The sequence below is a fragment of the Anser cygnoides genome, chromosome 13 (assembly GCF_040182565.1).
Source record: "Anser cygnoides isolate HZ-2024a breed goose chromosome 13, Taihu_goose_T2T_genome, whole genome shotgun sequence".
NCBI lineage: Eukaryota > Metazoa > Chordata > Aves > Anseriformes > Anatidae > Anser > Anser cygnoides.
The window spans coordinates 6,836,015-6,859,786 of record NC_089885.1 but is presented as its reverse complement, the minus strand read 5'-3'; the positions used below and the strand labels follow the sequence as shown (position 1 = coordinate 6,859,786).

Sequence of the window (23,772 nt, the reverse complement as noted above, 5' to 3'; positions counted from 1 at the left end):
GAATCTCTGGCTTTTCCTGGCTTGGCCTGCTGCCTGCAGGCAGGTGGGGGCTGCCGGGCTCCTCCGCCGTCCCCGTGCGCCGCGTGCCGTGCACCGTGCCAGCTCCCTCGCACGCTGCCGGCAGCGGCTGCCGCAAGTGCTGAAGCCAGAGGGGCTGTGAGGTCTCAGCAGCTGGGGGCAGAGGCTGGGAGGGCGCACAGCTTCCACCCCAGTGCCTGGCTGGGCACGTGTGCAGGTGCCTGTCCTGGCACGGCCAGGACGGGGGCTTTGCTGGGTCCAAGCTGGCCCAGTTGGGAAGCAAGGGTGCTGGGTGTGCTGGGAGAGGGGATGGGAGAGGGATGAGCCACCGCTGCAGGCCTCTGCTTCTTGGGGACCTCTGGCTGCATCCCAGGGGATGGCCAGGGCTCAGCGCTGGACATGCAGGCTGGGCAGGGGATGGTGGCTGTGCCAAAACCACAGGTTGAGCCACACCACTCACAGCTGGCACACACCGCTGGGGTGCCACCAGCCCCACCACGCAGACACTTCCAGCACCATGGTGGGTGCTGGGCACGTCCAAGCCCCCATCCCCATGCACTGCTCAGAGCTCCAAGGCCCTCCAAGGAGCGCCATGGCCATGGCCAAGCCTTGAGGATGCACGGGCCCAGCCCTCAGCCCGTCCCACGGGAGCCGCAGGGCTTCGCGCCCTCTCCGGCATTTCCGCCGGCAGTGGCAGGAATGCAGCGGCCACGGGAACAATGCCGGCACCTTGCACCGGTCCCCTCCGTGACGAGGCCGGGAGCAGCTGCCTGGGCACAGCCCTGCACTCAAGGAGCAGGCAGGAAGCAGATGGAGATGACACTGGTGGCCGTTTCCTGCGGCAGGATGCGGCCGGCTTTCTCCGCTGCTGCTCCAGATGCCGAGCCAGCGGGGCTGGAGGGCCCCGTGCCGCACTCTGGCACCGGGACCCCACTGCGCCCCCCTCCCCAGCACATGGGGGGCCCCTACTGAGAATTGTGTGCCGCCGAGGCACCCAGGGACGCTCAGCCGCCTGGCCCTCGTGCCCAGCTCTGCCCGTTCCCCCTGGGGGTTTTCCCCCCCAGCACAGCCCCGGAGCCGCAGCCCTGCGTCACTCCCGGGATGCTGCAGCCCCGCAGCCACTGCTACGTGAGGGCCAGCAGGCTCGGCCTGAGCCCTAAGCCCACGAAACCACTGCTTGCACAACTGAGGTTTATTTGGAACAGATGGATTCCCAATAAATTATGTAATTTAAAAATTAAAAAAAAAAAAAAGAAATTATAATAATAAGAGCCACAAGGTCCGGGAGCCCCCAGCTGCTCAGCCAGGGCACGGGGAACACAGGGCAGCACAAGATGTGGCCAGGTACGTGGGTCTGGGGCTGAGCACGGGCACCGTCCCTGCGTACCCTGGCTGAGGCTTGGCAGCTCCCCCCCGCAGCCCTGCAGGCAGGGCTCTGCTTAGTGTTTCAGCAGGGACAGGCCCCCCCTTGCACCCACCTCTCCCTTCCTGAGGGCTTCCCCTCCCCAGCTGCACACCCCCCAGCGCTTCGGGCCCCCGGCACGCTGCTCCCATGGGACCTGGGGCTCGTTCCCCATCCCCCCCGAGGGATGGATGGAGGGCACTCGATGCTGCCTGCGCCCTCAGACCCGGTCCTGCAGCAGGGATGGGGGGGGGGCAGGAGCCGTGTCCTGCTCCGTGCCATGCACAGGGACTGCCCTGGATAAACCAGACCTGGATAAACCTTCCCCTCACAGCCCTGCTCGATCCGGGCTCCTCTACGTCAGCCACCAGTCCCCGCACCCCAGAGGGCAGCCAGGGCACAGGGGGAGAGGGCAGAGCGAGGCGCTGGTGCCAGAAACCCAGGGGCCGGAGCAGGGGGATGGGGATGCCAAAACCTTACCCCGGGAGGGAAGGAGAGGAAACTGCGCCGCCAGAGGGAAGGGGCCACGTGTCCAGATAACCCTCGCGGCGCTGCCAGCGTCCTGCTTTCGTAGCTCAGGGACCGCGTATCAGGGTTAACCCGGGCTGCTGCAGGGCAAAGGGTGACACCTGCCCAACGCCAGCCTGGGAGAGCACAGGGCTCTCACCAGCGCGACCAGTGCCCACCAGCACACAGGGATGCAGCCTGCAGGCTGAGCGGCAGCCAGCTGAGCCACGGCCCTCCAGAAGCACCAGCAGCCTCCACCCTTCCCTGCGATGACTCCAGGGAGACGGGGGTGAAAAGGGGAGAGAAGCGTGGGTCGGGGAACCGGTGACATGGCTAAGGGACAAGTGGGCCGCCGGCACCACGTCTGGGTACCAGCAGATCCACCCAGCTCCAGGGGAGAAAGCAGGAGGGTCCTGTCATGGATGGCAGTGCAATGAGCACGCAGGTCCTCTGCGGCGTGGGGTACAGCAGTGGGAAAGAGGAGAACGCTTCCCTTCCAACTGTAAACACGGCACTTGGAGTAGCTTGGAGCCTTCCACCCTTCAGGAGCCGCCGGAGGCCCGGCCTGGGCACGAGGCCGGCAGCACGGGGCCCCAGCTTTGGCACGCGGGCAGGAGTCACTCCTCGTCCCCGGCAAGCAAGAAGCCATAGAGGAAGTTGATGGCACGCTGGCGGTCCTGCTGGGTCTGCTTTGCCATCAGGTTGGGTGGAGGCCGCAGGAGGAGGCTGGTGAACAAGGTGGCTGCAGAGGCAGAGTTAGTTACAGGCCTCGAGAGGCGCCAGGGAGGGGTCGCATTTCAGGGAGAAGGCAGAGAGGCGCCTCGGTCTTACCGATCATGGTGGCACTGACGTTGTTGTCTTCCGAGTATTTGAGCAGCTCTCGGAGGAACGACATTAGGTACCGAAACACGCTGCGATGGCAACGAGGCAGCTGAGAAACCACCTGCGAAGAAAACAGGGATGGGAACGCTCCCAGCACGTGCCCATCGCTCCGGCCTGGCCGAGCTGTGCCACCCTGCAGTGCGGCTGGGCAGCCTTCCCCCTCTGCTGCCTCGAGGCTGCTGCACGACCACCAGGCACCACTTAGAGTCCCAGGAAGAGAGCAGCAAGCCACCTGCTGTAGCCTGCTGCTGGTGACAGCACCACTGGGCTTCAGCTCCTGCTGACACCACCTCTAGGAGAACTGTCACCAGGTAAAAACTGACACTGCCCTGGGCTGCTTCCCTCTCGTCTTCCAGCTGGATCCAGCTGCACAGCAGCAGCACGAGGACCGGGACAAGAGGTTTCCCGAGGCCAGCTCTGAAAACATTCCTAGCTTCTTCCTCTGCCCAAGGACACGCTTGGCCTTGCTTGCTGCTCCGCCAGCTATTTTTAAGAGCCAGTTTGTTGCCGTCCTTAGAGAAAGCACAGGAACTGCAGCACTGAGCAGGTGCTCAAACCCTCGAGACTGGTGAAGGCGCTCTCGCTCCCTGGGGCTACTATTCCCAAGGTGCTCAGGGTGACACCACCCACGCCTGGGGGCTCTTTGGAAGCCACCAGCTCTCCTGGGACCGCTGGAGGAGCCGCAGTGCCAGCCCTTGGGCAAGAAGAGAGCACTGCCGGAGCACCCAAGCCACTCTTTGCTCACCGCAAAGAGCCTCTCCCAAAGCTCCTGCCAGCCCACGGGCAGGCAGCAAGCCCTGGGCCCACGCCAGAGCTGACAGCAGCGGGGAAAGCTCCCCCGAGCCTGCCGCGAGCGGATGGAGGCAGAGGCAGCGCCGTACCTGTCGGCAGAGCCGGCTGTCGTGCGACCAGTCGAGGCAGCGCTGATACATCTCGTAGCAGATCACCGGCTCTGGCAGAGCCTCCAGGAAGATGAGGAGCGCTTCAGCCACAGAGTGGTTACTGCCCGCTGGGCCAGAGGGAGTCAAGGGGCACGCGGAGCAGACTGACCCCCCCGCCTCTCTTCCTTCCCATTTGCTTTGCTGCTGCTTCCCCCCTGCAGGTCCTGCCGGTTCTCTGCCTAACTGCTTCCCGACACCACAGCCCCTCTCCTCTGCTCTCCCCCACCCACACAAAATGCTGGTACATCCACCCTGCGCTGCTTTTGCCCTCCTCCGAGCCCCACCATCAGTTCCTGCCCTTGGCACAGCCTTGCAGAAGCTTCCCTAAGGCTGAGTTAATCGGCGCGTGTTCAGTTCTGGAGGGACAGAAGGGAGCCAGCCCCCAAGCAGGGGCCCTTCCAGAAGTCAGACAAGCGCTCCTCAGAGAGCGATCTCACAGCAGAGCTGAGATTCAATGGGTTCCTGGGAATGCCAGGCGCAGCAAGGATACGGATTGTCTCGGGGATACTGGTGTCCAGGCAGTCGATGATCTGCTGCAGCTCCTCTTGCATGCCTGGAGTCTGGAACAGGTCCTCCTGCCAAAGACAGCGATGTCAGCACAGGGACAGGAACAGTCACACCTTCCTCACAGATGCTGGGGCACACAGGGACGGCAGGGTGGAAGCTGGAACCCCAGCCAGTGCCTCAAGCAGAGGGGAAAAGCCCTGCCTTACCCCGCTGGAGCTGATCTCCAGGCGGAGGTCCCATCCCTCACCTGGTGGCAAGCGTGCTTAAACAAGTGGTCCACCAAGAGCCAGATCTCCTTCGGCACCTGCAGCGGCATCTCGCTTGCATCCTCACTGTTCAGGATGCTCATCTGCAGCACGGATTTCTCCTGGTGGCAAAGAGAACATCAAGTTTCAGGGAAAGCTCGGTCCCTCTGGAAGGGTCTGGAGAAGGGAAGCAGCAGCAGCACCCAGGACGCGCCTGGCCCTGCTTCGGCAGGTCCCTGCCCCACAGAACCACCTGCCTGCTCCACCTCTGAACAGCAGATGACAGGCTGAGGCACAGCTCAGGGGAGCTCCCTCCAAAAAAAACAGCTCCCAGGACAGGTCCCCGGCTGTCCACGATGACCTGTCCGTGTTACAACTCCCACCCTCCCCAGAGCGTAATGAGTCTTGCTGCTGCACTGGCTTCCACGGTTCAGTTTAAGCCCAGCCACTGCTCTGCTCTGACTGCACAGTCAAGGACATGTCTTTACCGACTCCTGTGTGCTCTGGTGGTGCGTGACCGAAGCAATTCAGTTTTCTGAAGTTTGTTTCCTGATTTTCCTAAGGAGAGGTGTCCGCTGAAAACAGAACACCCTGACACCATCATCACGTTTCCCTGCTTGCTCACGGGAGGCAGCTGACTACCTCAACTGCTTAGAAATCCCCCCCACACCAACCTTTAACGGGATCAAAGTTTTCTTGCTTGATTTTATCCTCGCTTTATGATCGCTCGTGTTCCTGTGTGCTCCCAAAGAAACACCACGCACAGCTCTCCCGAAGCACGCACAGCAGAGCCACGCAGAAGAGACCGGCACAAGCAGGAACGCAACCAAAGGACACCAGCGGAGAGGAGCACCACAAGCCTAACACAAAGCGCTTCATTTTTGCTGGCAGCTTCCATGACAACTGTGATCTCTGTCCCTCTGCAGCGCACACAGCTGCCCACAGCCAGCCAGGGCTGCGTTTGGGTTCCCCCGATCGGTTCCCCCGATCCCTACCGACACGGGCACTGGCCACGCAGCACAGGACAGGCTTGCCCCACGCATCACCGACTTTTACCCAGCGAGCAGACACCGGGTCCTGGCTGCACACCCGCCTCACCCATCCAGGCACACAGGGAAGGCCGGAAAGCAGAGCGTTAAGCAAGCGAGTTACTCACAGCTTCCCTCTAAGAGCTAAGGCGGGAGCTGTGGGCGCTCTCGGAGAGCGAAAGACTCTTCGACAAAAAATCTCCGCTCCAGGCCATGCGGCGCTGGAGCCGAAGCCCAGAGCAGCACTCCTCGGCCGGGCTGCCCTCGGTGGGACTCGGAGAGCCGCGGAGCCCCCCGGCAGGAGGCAGGAGCCGTCCCCGGCGGCTGGAGCAGCGGCAGCAGCGCCGGGCTGTCCCTGCGCATCGCGCGGGCACCGAGCGCCCTCTCCTGCCGCGCGCGGGGAAGGGAAGCAGCGCCGGGGAGGGAAGATGCGCTGCGGAAGGATGCGATGCTCCCAGGGGCCAGCATCAAACTCCTCCCTCCCCCGCTGCTAGGAAGGAGCCTGGGGGCTTCGTCTGGTTCAAGCCCTCTCGGAGTCAGGACACCCCCCCCCCCCCCCCTCCTACCCTGACAGCCTGGAGAGGGGGAAGTCGCCCAGCCCAGGAAGGCTGCGCAGTCAGCTCGCATCGGCTACCAGGTGTTTGAGCTGGCGCAGGACGAGCAGGAACAGCGCTGCCATGCGCACAGCAGCGTCTCCACCTCCCACCTGCCCTTGGAATTACAGATTTGTCTCGTTTGGGCCCCAGCGCAGAGCACAAAGTAAAGCAGCAACCCCGCTCTGGCATCGGTGGCTATCGGTGCCGGCGGCGCAAGCGCTGCTGCTCGAGGAAGCTGAGGAACACCTGCCTCCTACACGAGACCCTCCCGAGGTCTCCGTGAGGGCATGCCAGGATGGAAAGAGCAAAAGATTTCTGTTTTCCGACTCAGCATTCTCCTTGCATCTGAAAAGGCTGCTCTGGTGAACCTCACCTCACCTGCACGGTTACAGTTAATTCGGGTATGTCACAGGTTGCCAGTCTTTTCTGGAAGTATTTGTCACTACTGCCTGGATTAGGACAGTATTTTTTTTTCCCCCCATAGCAAATTTTGTGAGCTTTAAGCAGCTCAGTTGGGCTGGCCCCATCTTGGCTATGGGGTCACTTTGTGCTCCTAAATGTTCTCATCTATTCTGGGCCCACAGCTGCGCTAAGAGGCTTTGCTGGAACAGGCACTCCCTCTGGACCCACCTCCCCTTCCCTCTTCAGCAGAAAGCAAGGGAAAAAACTCTCATTCTTTACAAACAAGTCATCGAGATGCAGACTTCCCCAGCAATTGCTTGCATTACCTTTTCTAAGAAGCTGTCTTCTCCCTGAGAGCATTGGGAAAGAGAGAAGAGGAAAAAGTATCGTTAAGAGAGAGAATGATCCCAGATTAAGCAGAAACCTACTTTGCATTATGAGAACCCACCAAATGCCAGTTCCTTCGTACATTTTGCTGACATGGCCAAAGTTAAACCTGTGGTAGGAGATTTGCCTGCCAGTTAGCAAAAATCCTGCTCACATGATGCACAACCTTGTCAAGATTTCTGTGAACTCCTCGAAGCAGCCGTGCAGCAACACTGTTCACAACTGAGCAAACAGCTGGACCACAGGCAGATGAGAGAGATCTGACAGGAAGAAGTTCCCCTTCTTGAATCCTCCTGGCCAGAAATACCTGTTCCTGTATTGTTTCTGCCATCTTCCCCTGTGACCGGGCCAGAGATAAAACATTCACCAAGCTAAATCTGTAGTGCTGAGTGCGTGGCAGCTGTGGAGCTAGCAGGCCCCCTAAGCAGCTTTGTGTAGAGTCAGGGAAATGAGTGTTTGTGCTCAAAACCCGAGGCTGCTTGTCTGTCTCAACCTAATAGCATTAACACTGCGACGAGGAGCACGCCAAGGCCCCCTCCAGGCTGAGTCCAATCCCTCAGACGATGCTGAAACGCAGCGTCCGCTCACCAGCGCAGTGCTGGCTGGCAACTTAAGACGCCGTTTAGTGGAGTCCACAGGAGGAAACACAAGCAGGTTGCCCAAGCTGAGTTTTGGCAGAACGACCTCTCAGGGTGGGAGCAACCAAAGTGCAGTCAAGGGCTGGGCTGGACAGACAGCTGCAGCAGCCATGACACAGGGCGTGCTTAGCGGGGAGCAGCATCTCAGGCTCTCCTCCTGCTTCTGCAGTGTCTGCTTCCTTTGGAGACTTGCTGTGTTTTAACGCAACCAGAATAGACCAGCTTGCTCCAAATAGGAGCTAGCGCAGGTTCTTCTTCCAAGGCACCAGAGGAGGGACTGCAGTCACAGGTTTGGGACACCAGAGAGCCACGCTGCACAGAAGAGAGGCTCGTTCGGTAACTGGGTGAGCCACCTACCTGACTGCCTGTCCTGCTGTTCACCTCTCTTCCTGTAGTGTTCAGCATATTGAGCTCTGTGAGACAACGTGCTCCTAAGAAAGATTTTTCAAGATGCTTTTTGAAGCCCACAGGAGGATCCCAAGAAAAAAAAATAGGATGAGACGCTAACACTAAAATCCCAAAGACAGGATGCTCAAGTGCTACCAGCTTCTCCCGGGAGAACTCAGAGAGCCATTTCCAAACAAGCTCACACCTACACGTTGCTATCCTGCATCAGACTGCCCTCAGACACTTCCTGACCTGCATTCTCCAAATCTCCCTCTGCTGAAGACAAGGCATACCATCTTGCCAGGCCAAGAAAAATGCTTGGTGCAGTGAATGATAAACTCTAACACTAAGCAAGTGCAGGAGAAAGAATGGTTCTTAACACACACACACACTTCTTTGCACAGTCAACACATTTGCTAAATACATGTAAACCAGACCTAAGCGCCTCTGGGCTGCACAGAACAGTCACCATTCTCCCTTGTAGAAAGTGCTCAGTTCTCCCTGTCTCCAAGAATTTCTCAACTCACAGGTATGATCAAAGACAACAGACCTAAAATAGCTCTAATGTGACAGTAGCTTTATAATCTTAAGTGACTAAATTTTGCTTTGGGCTGTTATACTTGTATTCCTTGAGCTTGCTTAACATCTTCCAATTGAAGTACTGCAGTCAAAGTGACCTCACTTGCAGAAGAGACTGTTTCTTTACTGCAAATGCTGGGACAGAGTGCCTTCATGTCTTGCTCTTCTCTGATTGTTTTGCTTCCTGTGCTTCTCTTCACTGAATAACAGAAGAAGGAAACAGAGGTAAAGGAAGCAGAAGAGGCCCCAGAGTACAGTTACTCAGAAAAGCAACGGTGCATATCCAGGAGGGCAGAAGCTAAGAGTCTAGGCCCAAGTTCCTATCCATCAAGCAAAAAGTCAGTGCTGAGCACTTGGAAGGAAAAGCCACCAGGACTACTGAAATGCTCCAGACCAAGTTTGACACATTTCAAAAAAAGAAGAATGATTATCAACCAAATCCTGAAAAGCATGAGGAGCTTGAGGCCTGCATTAGCTGCTTGAATTGAGGAGGCAAACACTGTATCTTGCCATCTAGATTCTGCTTAACCTAATCTTGTGATTACAAAAATCAGAAATCTAGCATAAAAAAAGCACAAAGGCCTTTCTGCATGTTGGGCCAGTGAGAAAAGTGGATGCTTACTACAAAAGGTGGGAACCGGAGGAGGGAGAAAGGGTGGGGCAGCTGCTAAAGGGAAGAGAAAGGAGTTTAAGCCAGCAGGAGAAGGCCCTGACAAATCTACAACTGTGAAAAAGCAGCAGCTCACTGGGCAAAAACAACAACAACAAACCACACACAGAAGGACAAGAATCTAAGATATGAGAAGAGACGAAAGGATGTCACAGAGACTGAAAGAACTGTGCTAATCCACCAGGTCAACAGAAATCGAGCTGCACCCTCAGCAAGTCTGCAGATGACACCAAGCTGAGGGGCGCAGTTGATACACCAGAAGGAAGGGATGCCATGCAAAGGGACCTGGACAAGCCTGAGAATTGGGCCCATGTGAACCGAATGAGGTTCAACAACGAGACAAAGCGCAAGGTGCTGCACCTGGGCCGGGCCAATCCCGGACATGAGCACAGACTGGGAGAAGAACTCACTGAGAGCAGCCCTGCACAGAAGGACTTGGGGGTTCTGGTGGATGAAAAGCTCGAAATGAGCCAGCGGTGAGTGCTTGCAGCCCAGAAGGCCAACTGCATCCCCGGCTGCATCACCAGAGGAAGGGCCAGCAGGTCCAGGGAGGGGATTGTGCCCCTCTGCTCTGCCCTTGTGAGGACCCACCTGGAGTGCTGTGTTCAGGTCTGGGGACCCCAGCACAAGAAAGATGTGGGGCTGTTAGAGCAGGTCCTGAGGAGGGCCCTCAGGATGATGGGGCTGGAGCACCTCTCCTATGGAGAAAGGCTGAGAGAGCTGGGGCTGTCCAGCCTGCAGAAAGGAAGGCTCTGGGGAGACCTCATTGTGGCTTTTCAGTATTTAAAGGTCAGTTATAAAAAAGATGAGGAGCAACTCTTGGCTCAATCAGGTAATGACAGGACAAGGGGGAATGGTTTTAAACTAAAAGAGGGGAGATTTACATTACAGGTTAGGAGGAAATTCTTCACTCAGAGGGTGGTGAGGCACTGGAACAGGTTGCCAAGAGAAGCTGTGGATGCCCCATCCCTGGAAGTGTTCAAAAGCGGGTTGGATGAAGTCCTGGGCAACCTGATCTAGTGTGTGGCATCCCTGCCCACGGCAGAGTGGTTGGAACTGGGTGATCTCTAAGTTGCCCTCCAACCCAGGCCATTCCATCATTCTACGAAATGAAAGGGCCTTCCTGGCTGAACAAGAATGAATAAGCAGACTAAAACTCAACAACTGCTAAACCATTCTGAAGCAAGGCCAGGGAAGGCCACCAGAAAAGAGGAATGAAAGCAGGCTGAAGCAAGAGTCAATGCCCCTCAAAATGGGGCTTAACCTCCAAAACAGCCATGAGACACCAAAAGGACAAAAGATGACTAGGGCACAGTCACACCACCTCATAGGCATACAAGGTTTCAGAAGGATGAATGCTGATGCTAGGGGCTCGTGACACTTGTAGAGATGAACAGTTATCTCTGTGTTGCAGAAGAGCTTGCTCACTGTGGTGTGACAGGAACTGGCCTGAGAGGCTGCAAGGCTGGCCATTTGCTGAGCTGTAGTCATCAGTACACTTAACAGCAACAAATTCCTTTCTTCGGTCCTGCTTCTGTCTCTTCCTTCCCTTGAGCAATGTGAATACCACAGCTGTCCAGAAGGAAAAGGATCCTGTAGCACTTCACATGGCCGAAGCAGCCTAGGCATCTCAGAGGAGATCATTTCAGTCACACTGCTTAAGGCACATCAGAGCCACCCAGCTGAGCACGCCAGCAACAGCAGGGCAGTGATGCAAACGAAGATGCTGGAATCATTGTTTTGTCTCACCACCACGTAATATTTAGGACTTAGTCAAGGAAATCACAGACAAAGTACAAGCTACCAAAAGCTCTCGGTGGTGGAGGGGAAAATCACAAAAGACCACCTCAAGCTCTGGAAGAAGTAAATCAGCTTAGAGCCAGCATAGCTGATCCAAATGGAAGGCATTACTCCAGCTTTTAGGAGTAAACAGAAGGAACATGCTCTCTCCCTAGGGGAACTGCAGGGCAAACCTGACATGCCCATTCACAGCAGCTTGTGCTCCAGAAATGCTGCTACTTACCAGGTCAATAAGTTTGGTGACTGGAACTTCTCGGATGGGTTGTCTCATCCGGCACAAAGCCTCTAGGGAGGTGCCAAAGCAGCTGGGCAGGTAGCTCCCACTGATGGTGAGGAAATAGTCCTTCCCTCGGTCCAAGTGAAGGACAAGAATATCCTCAATTTTATCCTCGCCCGAGTTCAGAAGGGTTACGGAGTCCTTACTGACGTACACATCCAGGGAGATGTCCACGCTCTCATCTGCAACAGGCAGGAGCTGTCATGAACACACAGACACTCTCCTCAAGGGGTAACAAAGACGTATATGGCCAACCTCTTTTCAGTGGTTTGTGGGGACAGGACAAGGGGCAATGGCCACAAGATGGAGCACAGGAAGTTCTGCCCCAACATGCAAAAGAACTTCACGGCGAGGGTGAGGGAGCACTGGGACAGGCTGCCCAGGGAGGTTGTGGGGTCTCCTTCTCTGGAGATATTCAAGGCCCGTCTGGACGCCTACCTGGGCAGCCTGCTCTAGGGAACCTGCTTTGGCAGGGGGGTTGGACCCGGTGATCTTTCGAGGTCCCTCCCAACCCCTACAGTTCCGTGATTCTGTACTACAGGGACAAAGGCCACAAAACTGAGAAGACAGGCAGACAAAGATGATGGCAGAACGGGTGAGACCCAGGAAAGAGGGGAGGGACTGATGAGAAGTGGCAGCCTATACCAATACACTGGAGAAACAGTGGCAAAACTCACTTGGCTCCAAGTAACCTTCACAAGGCTCAGCCCGAAGCCACGGCTTACAGTACTGCCTATCGTTGAGCTTTGGGATGAAGGAGAAGTGACAGGTGACCTGCCCGTTGTTGGTTATCTGGAACTTCTGCTTCTGCAGCTGACGGAACTTTACATTCTCAAACTCAAACTGCAGAGAGGAGAAAAACAGAAATCATGTTAGCAGCCAGGACAGGACACACAAGATAGCCACACAGACTCCACAGTGGCAACCCACAACCGGAAAGTGCCTACGTAATACAGAACTTCTAGCAGAATACCTCTCAAGAAGCCAACGTAAGATATCCCTTTTAATCCGATTCCTGATCATAAGATAACAGATAAAGTCCAAATTTCCTACAATTAAGTCCCAACACTTCCAAAACTGCTGTGTTTGGGAAGTGGATAGTGATTCAGATTTCATCCTCACTTCTCTCCTGCTTAGCTCCAGCGAAGGAAGAAAGTCATTCTCCATTCTGTCCATCATACGAACGATATCTTCAAACACCTTTCGATACCTCTGGTCATCCACAACCTTTACCTGTGAAAGATCAGAAAACACTCAGCAAAGTTTCTGACCAGCCTTACGAGAACTCCTGTGATCATGAGTAAACTGCAGAAGTGACGGGTTTCTCTAAGTAGTTGCTGTGTGTACCTGAGGCTCAGAGAATTTGCATACGTGGGTGCACCTCCAAGCTGCATAGGCAACTTAATGCAGATTTTATCCCAAGAGATGCGTTACTGGGGTGTTTCTGGTCAAGGGGTCACACTACTGGGAGATTACTGGGGGTGATCTCTGTGGGAGAGCACTGGCATCTTGCAGCATTCCTCACTATTCTCCAGGAGAACAAAAGTTCTCCTTTAAGGAGACTTGCGCAGCCCAGAAAGCGGCAAGTAGCCAAAACGGACATGGACCACCCCCACTCAGTAAGCTAGGAAACCCAAATCTGTTGCCAGCCAGTCACCATCAAACAAAACCAGATGTAAACCAGTGACACACTCTCCTAACACAACATTGCAACAGCAGGCACAAGTGATTACGGTTTTCTGCCCTCTCTCTTTGGGGAGGACAGAAAACAGTAGCTCACTCATTCTAGTGCTACGTACCGTGGGGTATACCCCAGAAGCTAAACAGCACCATTAAAGTAGTCAATGGGATTGCCTTCCTATTTACTGCATCACCACATCTGCTAGGGTAAGTGGCAGCAAACACCTGCACTGCTTTGGCATAACACTGTCCCAGCACTACGGCCAGGCTGCACTGCACACAAAGACTGCAATTGCTGAGTCGTTCGATGAGCAGAGGCTGGCACAGCTGCCAAATTGCAGCACACCTACCAAGTGGACACACCTTATTTTTTATTTACTCTGTCCTCTTGCAACAGCATTCACAGACGTGCCTTGACTACACAATCACCTCCCCAAGGAATGCATGGCAATATTGTGGTCCTGCCCTTGCATATAAAAACAAGTTACCCCGATGTGGAAAAGCGCGCTGACTGGCTTGTGGTCACTAGTCTTCAGGTCCATATGACTGCGATAGCAGAGCTGATTTATGTTCCCACCCCTCCAAAGGATTCGGTCACACCATGCTGGCACACGACACTTTCCACTACAAGGAAACACAAGTTACCACAGGAATCCAACAGCTCTAATATGGATATAAGCTCTTTCTCTTCCTGGCCACGCAGCTCCCTCCACCCCTATCATCAACGAGCACATCAGCAGTGATGGAGTGAACTCCCACGCTCCCCTCAACTGGAATACGATGGAATTTACTCTGCTCTCTTCCCTTTCCCTCTACAGCAGCTAGAACTCCCGTCCCTTCCAGGATCAGGAATCAGAATGACCACAAACAGGTCTGTTTCCACAGTCCGAGCCCACGTGTAGTGTGACCCAAACTGCGCTAGTTTCTTTTGCTGCCAGGCCTTTCTGCACATTACAGCTTGATCCATCACCCAACGTTTCCACTACAGAAAGTCTACTCAGCTATTACAATTATGTTATGAAATCTGAATCCTGGGTTATCCTTCTCCAGATTAACTACTGTGCTCATTCACAAACATGGGCAGAGTAAAATCTAATTGCTATATGGCTTGAAACTGCTTCTTGGGAGTTTCTCCATTTAGAGCAAGCTTCTGCAGAAGCATAAACGTCTGTGGGAGGCACCTAGCAGAGAGCGGCAAGCAGGAAGAACTGCTGCTATCCCAAGGTAGCCACCCCTGTGGGTGTGCAAGTCAGGGGCCAGGATGACTCACAGAGCACGTTCCTTTCTCTCTTCAACCCCTTTTATACTGTTTTTCTCTGGAAGCAGTAAAAACCCCTCCAGTGCAGGGTCACCTGTGAGTTCACTCTTTACCCGCACTCACGTATCGGAACCATCAACAACTGAGGTTAAAACATGTGCCTCCTCAACATACACAGGATCTGCTTATTCCAGAAAGTAGGGGAAACGAAGGAGTACAAATTTGTCTGTATACCCCAGCTATCACCGTAACACTGAGAGGTATTTCCACCTTTATGAAGCAGGAAATGACGTTTTACAACAAAAATATTTTATGTTATAGGTCAACATGTACATTGGCAGCAGATTTACCTGGAATCCCAGCGATCTGTTTTAGAATCATATTTGTATGTGGGGATGAACTTAATCTCTCCCTCAGTGAAATCTGCAAATGCTTTCTTATGAATACGCTGAATATTCAGCTAGAAGCAGAAAAAGATGATTTTAAAAACAAACTAAACAACGAAAAACCAAACCACCCCAAATGACCCACCCTCCCCAGCAGTGTCAGAGAGCAAATCTATAGGCTGAGCAATTGCAACTTGTCACCAAGGGATTCATCACAGATATCACACAAACCACCTCTCAGATCTTACACCTTTGACAAAGATAAAAATTCAACACGTCAGTGGAGTGTTTTTCAAATAGACTGAATACAAACTGGCACAGCACTGCTTGCCATACCATACAGACAGCATATAACAAATTAAGGGAAATACTAATTGTTCCTCTTGTGCTAAATGCCTTCATTAGTTTTCAGGCTCAAGCAACACCATCATTAATATTTCACTGTCAATTGTTTAGAAAAAGCCTCCGGAAGTGTGCTCAGATGACAACCTGACACTGCCTTCCTTTTCTCTTCCACTCTGCTGCAAATTTTCCTCGTTTTTTATCTCCAAAAAATCTAAGCTACAGTTGTTTTCTGCCTGAAGCTCTGTAGTACGGCAGGCATGAGCTACAGAACAGAATCAATCAGATTTACTGTTAAATTGTGTGCCAGAAATGCTATTACACTGTTTTTGTTCATATTTCACAGGTAGAATCCGTCATCTTAAAGACAGATCTGGTGCTACCTTAGTTTCCAGTGTGTTGCAAAAAAACCACTGAGTGGTGAAGACTACAGCACAGAATTTAGGTCAAACTGTCTGAGCAGACAAGTACTGGTCTCCAAATCAATACCTTTTCCAGGACACTGATTACAACAGCTATTGTTGCAGTTACAAATTTCTATGTTCCAGCTTGTACTGAAGAGAGAAATCTTCCAGCGAGATGCAAAGACACTTCGATAGTAACTGCCTGCCTGAGTCATTCCGTTAACCCCAGTATTGTGTACAAGCTATTTTGGTCCAGAGAGCTGATGTCACCAAGACACTCAAGAGCTCTGTCTAGGTTCTAGCATCTACGTCTACAGACACTTATCGCAGAGCGCCTGCCAGATCCTCCCAAGTACAGGCACATCTCAAGCCACAATGGCCTCACAAGTATGGAGCAAACATAGGCGGGGTTCACTGACCTGGTCATATGTCAACAATTTCTGAAGCTCATTCTTACTGATAAGACTTTTCACCTCACTGGCATCAGGGATACAAAGCCTGTAGTTCAAGTCTCCTAGCCAGATGACAACACTGAAAACAAAGACAAACATGGAAAAGAAGAGCCAGAAGTTAGTATCGTAAGCTACATGTGGAAGAAGGGGTGGCTAGGAGAACAGACGTTTGGTTGCTGGTGATTAAGACTGAGACACACGGAAGACAACAGGAGACATGAAGGACCAAGTCTGACAGCAGAAATTTCTAGTGGCATCTCCTCTGGAATCCCACGTGGGATTGAAGACTTGGTTTAATGGGAAATGCTTGTGTTTGCCTCTGTCTGAAAAAAGCCTCGAGAGCATCACCAGCTCTGTAACGAAACAGAACTTGCACGTCTCACGAAGGCTTCAAAACCTCCCAAGCTGCATAAAATCCACCCAGTACTCAGGCTCTTGTCTATAGAAGAGGGCAACGATAGAACTCGTTCCTGCTTGTTAATCAGTTAGGCAGGCTCATGTGCATGTATCTGCACGCTCGAACCTCGTGCGATACCATGGTTTTACCAGTTTCTCACTGCCTTTCTTTCAACCAGATCAGCACGCTACTTTATCAACTACCTAGCAAACACTGACTGATGCAGGATTTGCAAAAGCACAGATAGGACAAAAGCTCAAAGGGAGCCTATCTTATCTATCAGCCATATCTCATCAGCAACTGCTCTTATTCTGCCCCTCATTGGACTTCCAAACAGATCTACAGCCTTCCAGCTACCAGCAGCTAAAGAAACACTGGTAGTATTCTCTCTTTAATAAATAAAGGTTTCCTTCGAGGATTAAAATCTAAATGCTTCCAGTATCAAAGCTCTTCCTGTTTATAACCAAACCTCAAAAGTTCCATTAGTGGATTATCAAGGATAATCTAACGTTTGAAGTTTTTTCTTTATTTATCTACTCTATATTTTGAGTTTTTAATGGTTTAATTATTAACTGTAGAAGTATTAATTATTTGTATTAGGTTTAAGAAAACTTAATTTATATGCTTTTTTGTATGCATGCTTGGGATTGATTTGGATTATTCAGTAGCGCTGTCACTCCATAAAAAGATAATATAAATTGAATCAAGTGTTGCCTACATGCCATCTGATGCACTTGATGTACAGCAATTGTAAATACTCGTTACTCAAAAAAAGCCTAAAAAGCACAAACAATGCCCATTCTGCTATCCCTTTTCCTCCCATATTTATATTTTATTTCCCATCACACGAAAAACAAACAAAAAAAACCACTCAGCTTCCTCAAGCCCTGTAATGCTCAGTCACTGACTCAGGAATGCTGCTTGCTTGAAATGAGAAAATTATACGCAACGTGTGAGAAAAGGGCCGTTACAGACAGGTTGCCCGAGTCACCACGGTAAAAAGGTGACCAGCTAGCTCGACTGCAGGAGCTCTAGCACACAAGACACCTTGGCATTTTTAGTTATATTGTTAATTAAGCCAGAAAACTTATCTGTGGAAAATCTCTTGTTGCTGTGATTTTAACTTGATTTTTATTATCCAACACCACTTCAAGAAAGGCGGACAGTAAAAGAAACTTACTCGTGTTTCATGATGTTGAGCTGAGGTAGTGTATCATCAGGGGGTACAAAACTCATCCGAGCACAGATATCCTTATAATCCTGATTTCGGCGCTCAAAGTCCTCCACGTGAGCAGCTAAGTGGGAATTGACAACGCAGAAGGTCGTGTTGTGGAACACGAATCTCACCGCCACACCGCCCTTGTTGCCCTGGGGAGAGCAGGCATCAACAGTCGTTAGAGAAAAGGCACCAGGGAGAAGACGGGGACGGCACAGAGATGAGAACAAAACCAGACCGCGCCAGTTCTTGCATGGATAGACTGAAGCTAGAAACTGGCCTCAGTGACTCACCATCTTCCCCATGATTCCAGTGCCCACAGACTCTGTCATGATCTCTCTGACGTTACTCAGCTGATCCTTCCTAGCAAACACGAGCAGCATCATTCCAACCAGACGGACCATTTGCACCTGTAGAAATAAAAGAAACCCTGAGATCCCAGCAGGGCACTGCCTGCTCTGCCTCCTGTCTTCCTTCTCGGTATCTCTCAGTCCCTCATCGTGTTTTGTACTCAACCCCTGCTTGCAACAGCACCCAAAGGGCCTCCTGTCCCAAAGCTAGCTTCTGGAGGACAATCGATCAGCCTCCACTTGCCATCAGTTGTGCTGAGCTTACTACATTTCCCACTCTGGTGTTTCCCTACAAGCAGAGCTGTCTTGTGAGGTAACAGACACTTCACAGATGTGTAGCAGATCTTTTTGTGAAGTCCCAGCCTTTTACAAATTATGCGGTAACCAGCACGGCAATCACAGGAAGATCCCAAGAGAGCTAGTTAGGCATGTTGCAGAGAACTTCTTGTTGTGACTGTCACTGAGGGCTGCAGCTCCAGCTCCGGCTTGCTTACTCAGAACTACAACAGAAAAAGTGACATACCTTTGAGGGGAAAGGACAGAAAAGTTCTTATTTCCTGAGGTAAACGTGCCTGACATGCGGAGTATCAAAAGGCAGTGTCTCTGAGTTGTACCAACTGTTTGCTTTTCAGAAAACACCTTTTCTCTAATGTAAACAGTCTCTTTCTGGAGTTAAGAGGTTCTTCTCTGCTGCAGGGCTCAACCCCCAGGTCTCAACACAGTGCTGACGTGCGCTGTCCCAGCAGGATTGCAGGTCTGCTGCTGGTTCTTTGACACACGTGATGAGGCCTAACCACCCCGAGCACTGCTTACACGCTCACTTGAGAGGCGTAAACATATTAAGATGTGCTGGGATTAAGTCTATGCAGTGAAGGAAGAAGATGAAACCATAGCATAAAACGGGAAGAGGCAGAGTACTCAGTACAGTCTGCAGGAATGACATTTACATGAAACCACAAGTCTTATCTATGGTTTCAGTCACTTCCCCCTGCCTGCGGCCATATCCTGTTCTCTCCCTTTTGCAAGGGTGGAAGAAGTTTGCCTAAAAACTCACGTAAAACAAAGGCACAGGAACATCAGCCTCTCTGCAGTTCATGCCATGACCCTTGGCTCCTTCACCATGAACTTCAGCTCAGCAAGGTGCTGGTTTCCTGCTTTTGGTTACCTGTAATGCATGCCAGTGAGCTCACCGCAAAACAAGCAGGACAGGGGCGTGACAATGAGTGCATTGGCCAACGAGGAAGGGGAAACCGTATTTAGGCTGGTACCTACAGCAAAAAGGTTTGCTACAGCAGAGATGAAAAACAACGGCTTGCTCCAAAGCAACCAGAATAAAGACCAGGTGCCACAACTGAAGCAATTCCGCCCCAAGGCAGCAGCCTCTGGAATATTGCTCCTCATAAATTATTTCGTTCCTTCAGGGGGAAGCTATTCATTTAACTTACCAGCTCAAGACACACCTTGTTTCTAAAGCACAACAGTGAGAATAATACAAATAAAGAATTTGAACCCGCCACTATGATTTTATTGAGCATAGCACTTCCCTGTTACCTGCCTCTTATTTTATAGCTATTTTTACCCGCCTTTGTAAATTTCTGCTTCAAAATACAATGTTCTACTACAACAGTGGGACAGAAACATACTCTCCAGATTTAATTCAGTGTATTTGATACACAGACTTGCAGACACATGTCAAATACGCATCCTTGATTTCTACAGTCTCTGCTCTTTGGGTCAGATGAGGAAAGGGAAAGACCATTTCTGTTTCCTCTCCAGCCATTCCAACCCTTTGACAAACCCCCATACACTGAACAGAACTCACTTTCTTATACTTCGCCTGAGGGTGCAGGGACTTCTCCACAGCAACCAGCCATTCTTGCTCCTTTGAAGAGTCAAAGTAGAAAAAAGCCTCCGTGCTGAGGTCCAGCTCCTGGAACCTAAAACCAAGTCAACTTAGCACATTCCACCTCTCCTACAGATTGCCCTCTTTCTACAGGAAGGTCCCATATGAAACGTCCAGGAATCTCTCTTCTTGGTAGAAAAGCTCCTCATTCTTTCTTGCTAAAGCAGCAGCAGAATTTCACCGCGGTGCCTTGGAGACCCGACTGCAATACACCCCAGACACCCTCTCTCTGGGAGAGGTATTACTTTAAACTGAGGACAACCGGAGAGCACTGCGGGTACCTCAAGCAAAATCTATTTTGCTATGTCACACCTTAACTTGAAATGCTGCCTCAAACAAATAGCTCGCTCAGCTTTTTGGAACCCCTGAGAACACGACGGGAACTTCAGATAAATACAGCACACCAGCATCCAAGCAAAAGCAACAAGAAATCCAGCACCGTAAGTAAATAGAAGGTTATCACTTCTCACCCGATGCAATACAAGTCCGGAGGCTCTGTGTCACATGCCAGCCAGGGCTCCAAGCTACTGTCTGGAGACTGCCCGTTCACGTTCCACGTTCCCACAAAAAATCTACAACACAAAAGCAGCTGAACTGTCAGAAAACCCAGTAACTAATGCAAAAGTCGGGTCCCTCCAGTGCACACAGCAACATTCAGGCTGGGAGCAGACAATACATGAGCTCTCTCATATCATATTTTCAGTTATCCTATAGCTTAGGATATTAGGATAACTGAAATATTTTCAGTTATCCTATAGCTGACTTTACCTGTACAGGGTAAAGTCAGCTATAGGATAACTGAAAATATTTCTAGGCTTGGCTCATCTTTAGTGATACCAATTCTACAGAAAGCTACAAAACTAAAGACATTTCACCGGGGCCAGCAAACATCTGTCTCTTTTAAAATCATGTTGTATGGGGTGATGCCAAGGCAGTGTGGTGGGACAGATCCATTTTTTGTCTTTCTGCTCAACTGCTTCAGTCTTACTTGGAGGTCCAGAGATCTGACACACATAGAGGAAATGATACCAAAGGAGAAGCTGTATTGCAAACATTTGTTTTCTTTTCAGTCTGCACCAACCCTCATTTAGCCACCCAAGTTGTCAGATTTCAAACCTGGGCTGGACTTGAGCTCACAGAAGAGATTATAAAGGTTTGTCTCTATCTATGTATGCTGTTGCTTAGTCTCTAACCTGAAGTTCTCAAGGTAGACATACTCCTTCTCTCTCCTGGCAAGCACATGTTTGATGAGGCCTTCTCTTTGTCCTGACTGGGTGTTGGGCAAAAATATTTTGCGCATAGTGTTGGTTACTTTTGGCTGGTCCCTTGATGTACCTTCTCTCTCTCGGTGAAATCTCGGAAGGAAGCAAGAGCAGAATTAAAACTGGTTCTGCTGTCTAGGAAAAAAAAAAAAAAAAACAAACTCAAAAAAGGGGAAGATATTCACCATGGTACTTACTGCCTACTTGGAGGCACAGGAGGAGGTGGGGGATCCCGGCGAGATCCTGTTTGGTGGTTTTGCATGTTTCTTTTCTTCTCCAGGCTCATAGCATTGAAGTCATCCTCAAACCCCAAAGCTCCTATAAAGACAAAGCCAAGCACAATACCGTGAAAAACAATTTAATACAGCTCAGAACAAAAAGGAACGAATCTAACTCCACGGAATGTGAAAGAGCAAATGATAACAACAATGTACCAGCTCTGATGACACAGGGAAAAAGGTGCACAGGTGACACAGAGAAAGGGTATTAACCACAGAACAAGGCAGAACGGAGCTTAACACATGCAAACCAAGGCACTAGGCAGAAGACAGCACTGGAGAAGAAACAAATGGTCCAAGACAACAAAATCCAAGGACCAGGAAGTTTCATTTTGCACAGGATAAGGTGAGGCCAGGAAACAGGGCAAAAGGCAGACGGCTGAGTGCAGCATCAGTCACAGCTCCCTGCCACTGAGGGCCCTGTCCTGTACATACCACAGAGCATGCAAAGGTGACAGTCACTTTAATACCTGAAGGAGAGGCCTGCAAAAGGCTTGGGAGGTTCTTCTCCACCTGATGCCAGCTGGTTGAGTCCTTATGGTCCGGAAGAGATTTTAACTGAGCTGGAAAAAGAATCGGCCCTATCAGAAACTGCTAGTGGTCTGAGGATTTCACAAGCACAGCCATAGCTCTGCTTACCTTCCTGTATGCTCTGCACCTCTGAAAGGAATTCCAAGCAACGCTCCTCATCAGGGATTTCAAAGAGCCGCTCAGCTGTCTTGTCCCCTTGTATCCGGATCTTGCAGCCTGCTTCAGGCACAAACAGACTCAGAGAGTCACAGCCACATCTGCTTCACAGATGTGATGCCCTCAGAGCAACCAGGCTTACTATATAGCCTCTGAGCTCTTCAGTGGCAGGCAATGTCCAGCTACTGTTTCTGATAGGAATTGGCACCTAAACTAGTTTCCCCGTGCATCAGAGATTACCCTGTTTGGGCTATAACCAGTCTTGTTTTCCTGTTTTTAGGAACGCTTCTCCCCACTGCTACCTCACAGAGAAGAACTCTAAAAGTAGTAAGAAAAACGTATTGAAATGGAAAGCAGAACAGGTGACGAGAGAGTGCGCCGTTGCATGCACGCTGATAAGGGCAGATGGTAACTGAGGCTCAAGAACAAGTCAAAGAAACAGAAGGGGAATGAGAATGGTTCTGAAAGCAGGAAAAATTTAAGAAGTTAAAGTTTAACCAATTGCCAGTCCTTCTATCTGGGCAGTTAAAACCATGACAACTGGAAGTCTATAAAAGCCAGACAACCCTAGAGGAAATACATCCCCTGCCTGCTCAAAAGCTAAACACAAAGTATGGAGGAGAAGTACGAAACAGCAAGTAAAAGACGCATGTATCGGTGTCCAGCAGGCAGCCTGTTTCCTGAAAGGAGATTTAGCCACGCGACTGTCTGTAGTTATAAAACTTACTGTTTGTAGCTATATCAATCAGCAGGGTTTCTTCTGCCTCTGGAAGAGAGGAGAAACAGCATCAAGAGAGCTCATGCTTAACGCTGCAGTAACTGAGCACTCAAAAAATCACATTGCCTGCGTCTAGCCACAAGCGTCCTAACAATTGAACAAAGGGCTTTCATTTACACCTCTGCTCTTAATAATGGCTCCTGCAGAAAGAACGGTCATATCTGGAAGGCCTGGACAGTCATTTTCCCCTGTCAAAGGGTCAGAGGGGAGACTGCTAATGACCAGAGTCCTCACACCTTTGGACGTTTTGTTCCACTTGGGTACAGCTCCCTTGTGAAAGGCCGGCCTAACCATGAACTTCAGAGCTTACACAGCAAAAACGACGGGCAGAACTGCGCTGAATTACTGGGCAGCGGGATTCTGCCGCGGGGGGGTCAGTACCTTGCACGCACTTAAAGCGGCTGTTGATGGGGATGTAATCCGGGTCGGCGTTTTCCCTCTCCTGCGAGTGGATAACGATCCTGGAGACAGAGAGCGGCCTGCTGAGAGCGCAGAAGCGGCTCCCTCCCGGTGCACGGGCGGGCACCACCGGGAAGGCGAGAGGGAACGGCAGAGGGAAGGGGAGAGGGAAGTGGAAGGAGCTCGGCCCCGCGGGAGCAGCCCCAGCCCCAGCCCCCGCCCCCGCCCCCGCCCCCGCCCGCGCCCCCCCCCGAGGGCCGCCCCCCGCCCCGTCCCACGCTCTCCCGGCCCGTCCCGGCCCCCACGGGCGCTGTCGGCGGGGCTGCCCCGGTGCTCCCCGCGGGGCCGGGCCCGGTCCCGCCGCACTCACCCGTAGCGGCCGCCCCGCTGCGCCAGGCTGAGCGCGCACGGCTCCCGCCGCCCCGCCCGCACCTCCGCCCCGGCCAGGCCCCGCACAGCCCCCGGCCCCCCCCGCCGCCCCCTCCCGGCCAGGCCCCGGCCCGCGGCGGGCGGCTCCATGGCGGCGCCCCCGTCTCCCGGCGACCCCGCGGCGGGCCCGCCCCCCCCCGCAGCCCGCCCGCCCGCCGCACTGCCCCCTGGCGGCGGGAGGAGCGAGGGCGAGGCGCCGGGAGGGGCGGGGCTCCGGAAAGCCACGCCCACGCAGAGCGCCGATTGGCCGCGGCGGACGCTCATTTGCATGCCGCGCGGGGCAGG

General features: G+C 52.1%; 1 protein-coding gene across 3 annotated transcripts; it reads right to left on the bottom strand.

Moving 5' to 3' along the window:
• Positions 1-1,195: 1,195 nt before the first annotated feature.
• On the bottom strand, positions 1,196-23,772 carry OCRL (OCRL inositol polyphosphate-5-phosphatase). 3 transcript variants are annotated; one of them, XM_067005348.1, is made up of 23 exons: positions 23,429-23,772; positions 23,041-23,120; positions 22,609-22,647; positions 21,834-21,944; positions 21,665-21,757; positions 21,114-21,234; positions 20,848-21,009; positions 20,125-20,226; positions 19,574-19,688; positions 17,695-17,811; positions 17,366-17,553; positions 15,756-15,867; positions 14,555-14,664; positions 13,435-13,570; positions 12,389-12,499; positions 11,944-12,109; positions 11,213-11,448; positions 6,855-6,878; positions 4,505-4,624; positions 4,241-4,325; positions 3,691-3,818; positions 2,759-2,870; positions 1,196-2,669 (listed from the first exon to the last, which is right to left on the bottom strand). In XM_067005348.1, the coding sequence occupies exons 1-23, from the start codon at positions 23,755-23,757 to the stop codon at positions 2,545-2,547; spliced, it is 2,922 nt and encodes a 973-aa protein (XP_066861449.1). In that variant the 5' UTR covers positions 23,758-23,772; the 3' UTR covers positions 1,196-2,544. The 3 variants fall into 3 exon arrangements, with proteins under 3 accessions (XP_066861449.1, XP_066861450.1, XP_066861451.1); XM_067005349.1 differs by having other exon boundaries at positions 21,834-21,941; XM_067005350.1 differs by lacking the exon at positions 6,855-6,878.